The following is a 12,638-nucleotide window of genomic DNA, read 5'->3' as shown; positions in this document are numbered from 1 at the left end:
CTGATTGACATATTTTTTCACTATTATCTAGGCCGAAAGCAATATCAGTTATCCTTGTGCTAGCAAGTAGCCATTTGAATTCAGGTCTGTATTTCCCTAAAGAAATCCTCCCTGTAATAACTTTCTGGGCCATAATATATAAAGAGTAAAAGTACTAGAAGTAATATTCAGGCAGAAAAAAAGGGAATTGAAGTCCACAGAAGACCAGCCACATGCTCTGTGGCAACTTCAGTCAGCAAAGCCAAAGGACAGCTGGAAGCATGGGCTCTCTGAAGTGCTCTTCACTCATTCATTCATTCATTCCACAAAAATATATTGAGATCCCACAGACACTATTGTGGGTGCTGCAAATACAGCAGAGAACAAAACAGGCAGGGTCCTCCTGGCCTTGGAGATTATATCTATTAGGGGAGACTGGCAGACAGTAAATAAATAAGTAGGTGTTATTGAGACCAACAAGGCATGTTGAAGGGGTTAAGGGATGCTTCCCATGGATTCTTACAGCACCCAAATGGCTTCCCATGAGAAGAAGCCCTTGTATTTCTAGAAATCAGAGCAAGGATTGGCTGAGAAAGTTTAGAAAAAAACCTAGTTGAGGCTCCTGGGCCTAATGCTTCCAGCATGTCTTGAGTGGCAGGAATTGCGATCTTTGTAGATTTACTTGTTTGTGTGTTTTTGTTTTTTTTTTTTCCTTTTCAAGATTTGTCAAGCACACCTTTTTGGGGGGAAAATGGTACTGCTTACACTTTACATTAGTGGAAGTAGCAGGAAATGGAGATTTCATTTCTATAAATTAGATCATTCTTCCCTCAACTAGCACATCTCTCAAGCTAGTTGGACTCTCATTACTGACCCGCCCCAAAGGACACACCTGGGTGCCAAAGAGCACCTCCAAATAGTGCATCTAGGTCCATCCTCAAACAGGTTGTTCTCCCAGGTAGGGATTTCCCTCCCCCACCATGTCGCCTCCCCAGTGGCTGATTTAGAGTTGTTCAAGGGCACCACTGTTTCTTCCACTGAGAATCTCGGGATTTGAATCTGCAGATAAAGTAAATGGCAGGTTCAGGTTCCAGTGATTCGGTTAGCTTAGGATAGGCTTGGAATGATATGCTGTCTCTTGCAAGCTCTCCCTAGTTTCACTTCCTTTTCATGCTACTTCACCCAATGTCTTTCAATCCATTACCGATCAGACCCAAGCTGAGCCCTTACTTCCTGTCATCCTGTCTCCATCTCCTTCATCCCTGTCCTTCACCCCATTAGATCTTCCCTCTGGACTCCAGCTCCCAAGTTGGAATTGCTGCCTCCACTGTCCTCTGAACTCTCTGGTCTCTGCCCATTGTAATCCTGAGCTGGCTTTTCCTATGGTTTTGGATTCTCACCATCTTTCTCAGTTTTTATGAGTGCAGTCTGCTTCTCTGCCAGCTCCTTTTGGCTCCCCCATGTCTCATTTTGCTTTTCATTCCAGAGGACTCAGCCCTCCAGCCCTCCATTTTTATGCATTCTTTCATTCAACACAGCGGTTCTGAGCACTTACTACATACTAGGCTCTAGACTAGAAGCTGGGGTTGCATCAATCGAGTCCTTTTTCCAGGAGCCTCGGTAGAGGGGGACGGACAGGGCTGAAACCAAGCCAGAGGCTGAGATAGAAAAGTTTGCAGGGGTCTGTGGGAACAGAGGGGGAGGATGAACCGCTCTGGCTGGGGGAGGCTCCAGGCTTTTCAGGCAGGGAAGGGAGGAGAGAGGTATTTTGGGAAGAGGGAACAGCATACATAAAGTTGAGGAGGTATCACTGAACATGGTGTGTCTTTGGAGTTTTATGCAGTTAATGTCACAGATGATGGGGTGGAGACAGAAAGAATGGTGGCAGGTGAAGCTGGAAAGGTAGTTTGAGATTTGACCACTAAAAGGAGGGAAACTAACATAATATTTCCTTTAATCCTTACAACATCTTCCAGATTTTACTGTCTCCACTTTGCATGTGAGGAGCCTGAGGCTTGCAGAGGTTAAGTGACAAATGGGAGGCAGCTGGTTAAGAAAAGTGGTTAAGAGCACAGGCTCTAGCATCCTGAGTTCCAGTCCTAGCATCTCCACTTACTTGGGGCACTGAGTACTCTTTCTCTTCCTGGATCTTGTTTCCTATTTGCTAAAAGAGAGTAATGGTACTAGAGCCTACTTTGTGAGTGGGGGGACGTTATGAGGATTCAGTTTAAAAGTGCCTGAGCAGTAAATGTTAGCTCTTAAGTGTCAGAGTCAAGATTGAAACCCCAGTCTGTCTGAGTTCAAGGCCCTTGTATTGCTCGTGTATACCCTGCTCCTGGTTCTTGATTGTGAAGGAGCTTACGTGCACTGCTAAAGAGAATTTGGACTTGATCCCATAGGTAATGGGGAGCACTGAAGATTTTTAGGATGGGGAGTGGTTTGGACTCATTTTCCTGTTTGAAAAATCACTGAGTGGAGAGGGCCTGGGGACAAGGAGACCAGGACTGGGGGAAGGGAGAGGAGAGAAGGGGTGGTGCCAAGAGCAGAAGATGGAGTCCTAGGACTTGCTGGCTGACTGGGTGGAGATGGTGTGAATATCATTCAAATCACAGTCCCTGCTTTGAATCCTTCAATGGCTTCTCTTAACCAGGGTATAGACTCCTCATCCCAGCTGACAGCTCTTCACTCTCTGGCTCTTATTTACTGCTCTGAATTCACCTCACACACTCCCTCAACTTCCATACACCTTAAACAAAGCCACATTCAAGGCAGAGAAGCAAGTGGCTGAGCATATATCCCTACCTACTGTCCCCCTGACCCTGTCCTGTCCCTTCTGTGCACAGTCACCATTTTCCTTTCTTTGCCTCACAGCACAAATACTGCCAGGCTATTATCCCTCACCTTAACTCAATAATCCTGCCCACCCACTGATACAGAATCTGTTCCAACCTCTCAGTAACCTTCCTGGCACCTCATTTTTATTCCTCTTTGCCCAAGACCAACTACTCCCTCATACGGAAATCAACCTCTCACTGATTTTCCTCCTGAGAACGGCTACAGTTTGACATAGAAGCTAAAGTCGTGTGCAGTCTTGAGCAAAGAGAGACAAGAAAGCTTGGGTCCCCTTCCAATGCTGTCGAAAGAAATCCCAAAGTTCCTGGAGGTCCTGAAACTTCATAACTGATGCTGCCTCTTATCTCAGTATATGTAAACTGTGGGATCCAGGCACAGTATCTGACTGTGGCCCTAGTGTTGTACAAGTATTTCTCGAATGAATGAATGACAGACTCACTTCTGCTGTTTCACGCGTGCACTGTTCTCCTCCATTGTCAGTGCCAACAGGAAAGCACTCCACATGACCCTGCCATTGTCCAGTCCTTCCACAAATCCATCAGCCCCCCAAAGTGGGGAAGATTACCCGCTCCGGTCCTCTCCTTTTACAGACCTTAAGCAGTTATGAGGGTGCATTTTATAGCCATGGCCACCAGAGGGCTCTTCTCAAAGCTCAGGATTCCCTTGAGCAGCTTCACAAGAGCTTCACCTGTGTAGCTAAGCAGGTTCTTTTATTAGTTTCATACTGCATCTGAGGTGTTCTGTCCATTCTGAGGCTCTTAGAGAAAGAACTGGTCATGTGGTGCCTTTAGAGGACTACTTTTCCAGCTATTTCCAAAAATTTCTTGGGAAAATACTATTTTCTTCTAAGGAAGGGACAGAAAAAATGGGCTTGATGTTATGGTAATCTGCACCCTGTGCAGGACTTTTTAGGGAGGGTAGGTCCCTGAATGTGGGCAGCATGAAGACTCTACTCTGGGCTTCAGCCCAACCTAGCTGGGGTGCTCCATTCCAGCCTCAGCCCACCCCTGGTCACCTGCTCCTTCAAGTGGAGAAGCTGGACTTGGAAGACTGCTTGGGCAACTCACAAATCCTTTGACTGCAACTGTCTCATCTATCTCACAGAGCAAACACCACATCTATCTCACAGAGCTGTGTCAGGGTAAATGAGCAAATGTAGGTAAAAGTGCTTTGAAAAGTGTGATGCTCAGTGCCACCTCCATTTCCCTACTTAAATAAATCACATTCCAGGATTAGGATGAGCACAAACAATAAGCAGATCACAATTATAACAGGTCAAAAGGGTTTCTGAACTCTTGAGGAGAACTGATAGCAGAAAATCTCAAGTTTTTAATTATTAAATATAAATTACTCTTAAGATTGCATAAGATAAATTTCTATCAATCAAAATTATAATCCAGAAAAAATTGTTTCAAAATCAGAAAAGAAATAGTCATTGATATTTTGAATATCAGCATATCATCTTATAGACGTACATTTTTATATTTTTGTAAGTGACTATTTCAAAACATTTTACCAAAGTAAGTCACAAACTATTTTTCCTGGTATTTTACCCTAGAATTGGTAGATAGTTACTTGGTTTAAAATTTTCAAAGCAATAATCTTCTTTATCTCACAGACTCTAGATAATCTGAAGGAAGGGAAATACCATCTACGTGTGAGGCCTGCAGACATACCTGTTGCTGAGAGAGCATCTTTGAACTACTGGCGAACATGGAAGTGTATCAGCAAACCCTCAGAATTTCCTATAAAAAGCCCAGCCTTCACAGGTATAACCACAGGCTGACCTTCCCTGAAGCCCAGACCAGCTTCCCTTCTCACTCTAACAGAAGTGGCTTCAATCCAGAGAGTGCCCTGATTTCTGAACTAGTTCTGGATGATTCCTCTACCTTCCTGTCATCTCCTTTGAGCTTGTACCTGCCACATGCCCTCTCCATGACTTCTTACTCACTGGAACTAAACATCCTTCTCCATGTTCATTCCCCTGCATGCTGGTTTCACTTGGGCAAGGCTGGGCTGCATTCCACCCAGTCCTATTGGTCAGGGCACTCCACCATACTTTCAAGTCACCTCTAACCACCACACAAGGAATGTCTCCAAATGATCACTGTCTGGTGGGTGCCTTGCAGTATAGATCCACCTACCTGGGACACCAGAATAGCCATTCATGATTATTGATGGGTTTTGAGCTTTCGGGAGAGTCAAAAGGATCTATTTTATCTGTAGGTCATCTATTTTATCTGTGGTTGGTTAGATCAATTCAAAAAAAAACAAATAGGTAACCAGTGTGAATTTAATGACTGAGTATATAAGCCAAAATTTCACATGTCCCACTGCCCTTCACTGCAGAAAAACTAGATTTCCATGCCCTGCTCCCCACCACACTTCTGCCAAACCTAGGGTTACATCTGAAAAGAGTGAGTGAGAAGAAGGAGGTATCTGGCAGGGACCATCTCTGGGGTGATCTCTTCAGCTTCCTCTGGGGCCCCTGGGTCAGTGAGAGCCCTGCCCACTTCTGAGAGCCCTGTCCCCTGGGAGGTGGTGACGCCCCTCTGCATGTTCTCCTCCAGGCCTACATGATAAGGCACCTTTGGGACTTATGGATACACCACTGTTAGACACAGAAGAGGACGTGCACTACTGCTTCCTGCCCCTAGACCTAGTGGCCAAGTATCCAAGCCTGGTAACTGAAGACAATCTGCTGTGGCTGGCTAAGACCGTGGCCCTCATCGAGTGCGAGTGCAGCGAGTTCCGCTTCATTGGTGATTGCTCTATCTAGGGGGTTGGGGGAGGGGGAGTGGGGGGAGGGGGGTGGGGTGGCAGCAGGCTGATAGGACCCATCCACCCCTCCTAACCCCACACCACTTGGAGGCCCAGCTTGGGGCTTAGGGCCTCAGGAGCTTCCCTGGGCAGAGCTGGTGGAAGCGTGACAGAGCCTTCCTGGAAGCAAATGGATTCCCAGCATTAGACTCCCACTAGCCTCAGGGCTATTTTATTCCCTGTTCATTTTGGAATGGCCTGGGTGTAAAGGGGCACTGGAAACTAGCTGCAGTGGTGTCACGGCCACAGGAGTTGGTGTAAAGGGCAAGACCCTGAGCTGGACTCCAAACTACTTATCTCTCTGCCTTTATGTATCCAACTGGGCTCTAGACCTCAGTTCCTCTCACCATAAAATGAGGGAATAGGGTTGTTTCAAAGGATGGTCCCTTCCTCCTCTCACTTCCACTAAACTCAGGATAAAAGGGGAGAAGGGTGGATGGTGAAATGTTCCCCAGAATCATTGTAGAATTGTCCACCTGAGCTAGTGGCCTAAGGAGGGATGAGATCTTCAAGCCTGGACAGAAGAGAGCCTCCCTCCTCCACCAGGACAGGTTCTGGTGGGGTGTGAACTGAACTGATTCCAAGATGCTGCTGCTGCCTGTATGAATAGGGCAGGAAATACCCAAATTGTACTGGGGACCAAATGCCTGGAACCCCAGCCTTTCATAGTCACAGTCACCTGGAAAGTTGTCTATAATGTGCTTCTGAATCTCCAAGTTGATTCACACAGGACAGTAGCATTGGCTCCATCTCTGCCTCCCACACTGCAGTCCAGGCAGGGAAAAACTGCAAGAGCCACCTGCCAACCCAGGCTCAGCCAGGCCCTTCCTCTCTAAGTGGCAAGACAACTCCCTCTTTTGGAATGACCTGCTCTTGGGTCAAGACTCACAGGGTAAGTCTCAGGGCCAGTGTGTGCTCACCAGGAAGACCTGGCTTGGGAGCCCCAGGCCAGCCCATGGGAAGCCACACCCACGGACTCAGACACAGGAAAACAAAGTAATTTGGGGTTTTTCACCTTGAAAACCACAGACTGAAAGCTAATCTAACCAGGTATGTTTAGAAATTATTTTGGAATAAGGAGCCCCTAGGATAAGTTGTAGCACCAAAAACCTGCCAAAACCTGGACCTGCAATTAGATCAGAAATAACCTTGTTAACCCATTTTGTTTCCTTTTGTTTTTCAAGTGAATTTTCTCCGCTCACAGAAGATTTTACTACCAGATAATTTCTCCAACATAGATGTGTTAGAAGCAGAAGTGGAAATTCTGGAAATCCCTGAGCTCAGTGAAGCTGTGAGGTTGTACCGAATGAACATGGGTATGTCACCAGGGGAACCTTGGCCTCCCCTTGACATCCTGGGGCAGTCTGGGCTTTAGCCAGAAAAGCCAAAAACAAACATCTTCCCTCCCACAACCACTCTGGGCTTTGGGTGGTAGTGAGAGAAGTGGGTGTTCTGGCTGACTTAGAATCTGAGAAGACAAATTTCAGTCTGAAACCCAGTGTGCCCTCTGTCTGCTCAGTCTTGCCACTGACCTATAGGTAGCTCAGCCCAGCCTGGGTGGGGAAACTGGGCCAGAGTGTCCAGGGGAGGGAAGTTGGGCCTGAGGCCGGGCTTCCCAAGGTAGGGGAGGTCTGCCCTCCTTGTGGATGTGTCAAGCAACTGGGAACTTGTAACTAACCCCTACCTGCCACTTCCATCCTTCCTCTTCCAGGCATAGCTGGAGGGCGTGGGAAATTCCCCATAGGACTTCAGTTATCCCCCACACACCCCAGTTCCTTTGTCCCCCCTACTTCAAATCCCTGGCTGCTGTGCCTGTTTCTGCCTGCTCCTGACACTTCCTGACCCTGGTCCAGGCCTTCAAGTTCCCGGCCCAACCTCATTCCAATTTGCTCCTCATATTTTTTATTTGCCTTTCACCATCCCATTTCCCAAATCCTGCATGTCTATGGACGCTACTGCGCATGTTGCAGGAGCTAGCTACCTTAGTGTGGCCTCAGCTGGCATTCTGAGAATATATAGAACTGTCTTGCACATGTGAAGTTTGGCCTGCATGTCACCAGATACTTATTCCATGGGAATCAGACTTTGCCTACTTTTAGGCCAGCTCTCCCAGACTCCTCCCCAGGCAAGTGGAGTCCTATCCTATCTGGGGGTAGTGGCATCCTGCTGCAGGTCTCAGGAGCCTGTCTTGGGATCTTACAACCCACTTCAAAGGGTGTAAGTTCAAACCTCTCCCCCAAAGACTTCTGTTCCTTCAGAGAACATGGGTCAGAGAGATGAGTAGACCGGTGCATGCTGCACAAGAGCTATGTTAAGTTGGAAGGGAAGCATGCCTGTGGACAGGCTCTGTAAGCCATAAAGCAGCCCCCAAACACAAAGCATGTTTTTTGTCTTTTATAAAGCACCATAACTAAGGGAAACAGCTCTCGTAGCCTTGGAGGTAGAGGCGCTCTCAAATCTCAGCTCTGCCCCACCTAGCTTTGGTATTTGGGGCAAGGTTCTTAACTGGCCTCTCAGGACACAGTTTCCTCATCTATGATAAGAGGAGAGTACTACCCCTCTTGTAGGATTGGAGATGACCCATGAAAATCACCTGGCAGCTTGCCACTGGCCCACTGTTGCCACTGGAACAGGGTCCTGTAGACTGTGCATTGTGCCCACTGCAGGAGAACAAGGTTTCACCCATAAGCCCGCAATTCAAATATCCAACCTGAAAGTAACACTACACAGTGTGTCTCCGGGGAAAATTCTGCCCAAGAGTGATAGGGACTGTGAATCCGGGAAGCCTGTAATGCACATTAGGTTCAATGCTGTGGTTGTCATTCTTTACCCATGGATAATTAGAGCAGAGTTTGGAACTAAGGGAAATTCCTGCAGAGGCTGGGGCCAGATGGCTGTTATTCTGAAATTCAAATGTTAGTGATAACAGCTAATTAATCTACCCCCCATACCCACCCCGCCTCTCAACAAATAGTTTTGACCTCTAAACCTGACTGAATATAAGAAAAACTATACTGATTTCGAGCGGATCCATATTTGGCTGTGCAAGGAAATAAGCTCCCTCAAAGTCTCTTTAGTTACTGATTTAAGGCAGCAGTAGGAAGCAAGACCCAAAGCTTCCAGTACAGTTATGACCATGAGGGATCTAGGAGTCACCCCTTTCTCTCTGGCACAGGTGGCTGTTCCCGGACCTCCTGTCCTCCTCCAAGCCCTGGGAAGGGGGGCCGTGCAGCAGGCCTAGAGTCTGTGAAGCCACTGTACATGATGACCCTGGGTCTGCTTGTCAAGTACCCAGACTCCGCACTAGGACAGCTCCGCATCGAGAGCACTCTGGATGGAAGTAGACTGTACATCACTGGGAACGGGGTCCTCTTCCAGCACGTTAAGTAAGGCCCTCCTCAGAGCACAGCTTGGTCCCACTCAGGCTGAGCTTTACCTTTCTTGAGGAACCAACCTGGGGCCCTGCCCATGAGCCAGAGATTGTGTCCTTGGGGACAAAATGATCATTTTAGCCACTCCCACTACCCACACCAGCACCACCAAATTTGGGCCTCGGAGGAGAGGCCTGGTGCCAAGGTATAAGGTTCCCAAGGTTCAAAGGTCTCACACTGTTTCATATTTCCATCCTCTGTGATCTATTGCTCTGGTTCTAGCCCTGTGCTAGGTCTGAGGTGACCAGGCCAATCACAACACTTAGGGTGCTGGATAGTCCCCCTCCTTCAAAGGTCCTCCCCACAACCCTTGGGAGGCTCACTGACACACAGAAAGAGCCAGGGGTGAGCCCCCCCAAGAAGCAAGGCAAGGCAGTCTTCCTGGAGGAGGTGATACCTGGCCTCTGCCTTGTGGGATGAGCTCAGAATGTTCCCATTAGTGCAGGGGCATGGATTCTAATCCTGTTTTTTTAATTAATCAATTCGTTAATTAATTAATTAATTTATGGCTGTGTTGGGTCTTTGTTGCTGTGCACGGGCTTTCTCTAGTTGTGGCGAGAGGGGGCTACTCTTTGTTGCAGTACATGGGCTTCTCATTGCAGTGGCTTCTCTTGTTGTGGAGCACCTGCTCTACGCACGCAGGCCTCAGCAGTTGTGGTGCACGGGCTTCAGTAGTTGTGGCTCGTGGGCTCTAGAGCACAGGCTCAGTAGTTGTGATGCATGGGCTTAGTTGCTCCGCGACATGTGGGATCTTCCCGGAACAGGGCTCGAACCCATGTCCCCTGCATTGGCAGGCGGGTTCTTAACCACTGCACCACCAGGGAAGCCCCTAATCCTGTTTTTTTTGTTTTTTTTTTAGATATTTGCCATGTATTTCTTCTTAGGTCTTTTTTTTAAATTAATTAATTAATATATATATATATTTAACATCTTTATTGGGGTATAATTGCTTTACAATGGTGTGTTAGTTTCTGCTTTATAACAAAGTGAATCAGTTATACATATACATATGTTCCCATATCTCTTCCCTCTTGTATCTCCCTCCCTCCCACCGTCCCTATCCCACCCCTCCAGGCGGTCACAAAGCACCGAGCCGATATCCCTGTGCCATGCGGCTGCTTCCCACTAGCTATCTACCTTAAGTTTGTTAGTGTATATGTGTCCATGCCTCTCTCTCGCCCTGTCACAGCTCACCCTTCCCCCTCCCCATATCCTCAAGTCCGTTCTCCAGTAGGTCTGTGTCTTTATTCCTGTCTTACCCCTAGGTTCTTCATGACATTTTTTTTTCTTAAATTCCATATATATGTGTTAGCATACGGTATTTGTCTTTTTCTTTCTGACTTACTTCACTCTGTATGACAGACTCTAGGTCTATCCACCTCATTACAAATAGCTCAATTTCGTTTCTTTTTATGCCTGAGTAATATATATTTTTTCTTTTTGGCTGTGTTGGGTCTTCGTTTCTGTGCGAGGGCTTTCTCTAGCGGCGGCAAGCAGGGGCCACTCTTCATCGCAGTGCGCGGGCCTCTCACTATCGCGGCCTCTCTTGTTGCGGAGCACAGGCTCCAGACGCGCAGGCTCAGTAGTTGTGGCTCATGGGCCTAGTTGCTCCGCGGCATGTGGGATCTTCCCAGACCAGGGCTCGAACCCGTGTCCCCTGCATTGACAGGCAGATTCTCAACCACTGCGCCACCAGGGAAGCCCCCTAATCCTGTTTTATAGAAAGGTAAACAGGTTCAGAGTAGGGCAACTCTCTTAGGCTCACAAAATACACTGGTACCAAAACTAAAGATAGAAGTGGGTTTTCCTGAGCACCTGGGGAGAGGGTCAGCCAACCCCAAACACTGTCTTACCCCAAAACTGTCATTTGTGGCCCACACCATCCATTTCTCCCGGAGATGTCCCACCCCTGATGTCACAGGGCACAGAGGGCAAAGACAAGTGCCTTTGGAGGTGGGGGGTTTCCTGGGCATACAAGGTATCAGTAATCTCCCAAACTGTGACAGGCTGCCACATAGTGACTGAGATGTCTTGGGCAGATATTTATGGGGGCAAAAATGGAGTGACTGGGCCCTGGCCTGGATTCTGGAACCTGAGACAGGGCTTGGAGGCTTGCAATTAGTCAATTTAGAGGGTTTTGCTGAAATAGGTCAAGCTCAGCTGCAAAAGGGTGAGCCTATGTGTCCAAGTATACCCCACTATGAGACGTCATCAGAAACCAGTTAAGGAAATGATGTTAGTGGCCACAGGCTTGAGTTAGTGTAAGGGCAAGACATTCTAGACATGGAAGGTTGACAGGCTGTACTCCCTTGGGGTACAGTGCTGAAGCTCTCTGTGACAGACCTTTCCTCTGGGCAGGAACTGGCTGGGGACTTGCCGGCTGCCCCTGACTGAGACCATTTCTGAGGTGTACGAGCTCTGTGCCTTCCTGGACAAGAGGGACATCACCTATGAGCCAATGAAAGTGGCTCTGAAGACTCATCTGGAGCCGAGGACTCTGGCACCCATGGATGTGCTCAGTAAATAAAGAAGCTTCTCAGTTTGAATTCAACATCAGAGGAGGGTCTAGGGGATCACAGAGGAAAGATAAGGCTGGCTAGAACCAGGAACTGTAGATGGAACAGAAAAGGAAAGCTAGACTAACATCTGTGGGTTTCACCTAAAAGGAAACTTTCCTGTTAGGTGACCCCTCCCCACCCCAAGCCCACAGGTAGCCTCAAGTAGTCCAGGCTGAGCTGTGCAGACTGACCCAGTTGGGGGGCCACATGGGACCCCAAGGGCATGCCTGCTCTGGCTCTGGGAGCCGATGCTATGCCCATTTGGTCCTCGCAGCCATCCAGGGAAGAATGATCCCTGGGTCCATTTAACAAAAAAAGCAGAGGCTCAGGGAGGTAACTTGCTTATATTACTAGATCATGGTCAAGCTGGGATTTAAATCTGAGTCTAAAGCCAGTGTTGTTTCACCAGCTGCCTATAACTGTTTCCTAACAAAAAGTGTTTTAGATCAATTTATGCTATATTACTATCATTCAGCAACATTCAGTACTTATTTGAGCACCTACCATATACCAGGACAGTAGATAACACTAGAGGTACAGAAGAGAGCAAAACAGACCCAGTTTCTATCTTCATGAGGTTCACAATCTATATACCTCTTGGTTATATCATCTATTTATATACCCTTCATTCATTACAAAGCTCATTAGAAACTGGTTCTTAAGACAGAACAAAGCCTAAATCTAGTCACCCCAGGAAAAGGGTCATGAGTTCATCTTCCCAGAATAAAGCCCCATTCTCCAGACATGCCTCGAGGCTTGGTCTCTATAGAAGTGATAGTGATTTGATGAGACGCTGGCTCTATGATATTTGCCAAACCATAAGCACAAACATACAGAGGGACTCCTACCTCCGGTCTGAGTGGCCATGTGGAAAATTACACACCCAGCCAGAAACCAGAAGCAGTTAGCAAGGTAGGTAGAAAGGTACATTAGCCAAGCTTTCTTGGGAGAGGTGGGCCAGGGGAAGAACAGCAGTGCCCTTGGGGTTGGTGGCCCT

At 47.6% G+C, this 12,638-nt stretch overlaps 1 protein-coding gene across 1 annotated transcript in view; it reads left to right on the top strand.

Moving 5' to 3' along the window:
• Positions 1-12,638, top strand: part of KCTD19 (potassium channel tetramerization domain containing 19) — a 32,114-nt gene that overhangs the window by 12,855 nt on the left and 6,621 nt on the right. Inside the window, exons 3-7 of the mRNA XM_067718723.1 lie at positions 4,451-4,601; positions 5,403-5,594; positions 6,837-6,968; positions 8,828-9,038; positions 11,442-11,602. Of these exons, the coding sequence (XP_067574824.1) occupies positions 4,451-4,601; positions 5,403-5,594; positions 6,837-6,968; positions 8,828-9,038; positions 11,442-11,602 (847 nt within the window). The remainder of the gene's footprint in view (positions 1-4,450; positions 4,602-5,402; positions 5,595-6,836; positions 6,969-8,827; positions 9,039-11,441; positions 11,603-12,638) is intronic.

Source organism: Pseudorca crassidens, chromosome 20, assembly GCF_039906515.1.
Source record: "Pseudorca crassidens isolate mPseCra1 chromosome 20, mPseCra1.hap1, whole genome shotgun sequence".
Classification (NCBI taxonomy): domain Eukaryota; kingdom Metazoa; phylum Chordata; class Mammalia; order Artiodactyla; family Delphinidae; genus Pseudorca; species Pseudorca crassidens.
This window is presented reverse-complemented; position numbering and strand designations above follow the sequence as displayed.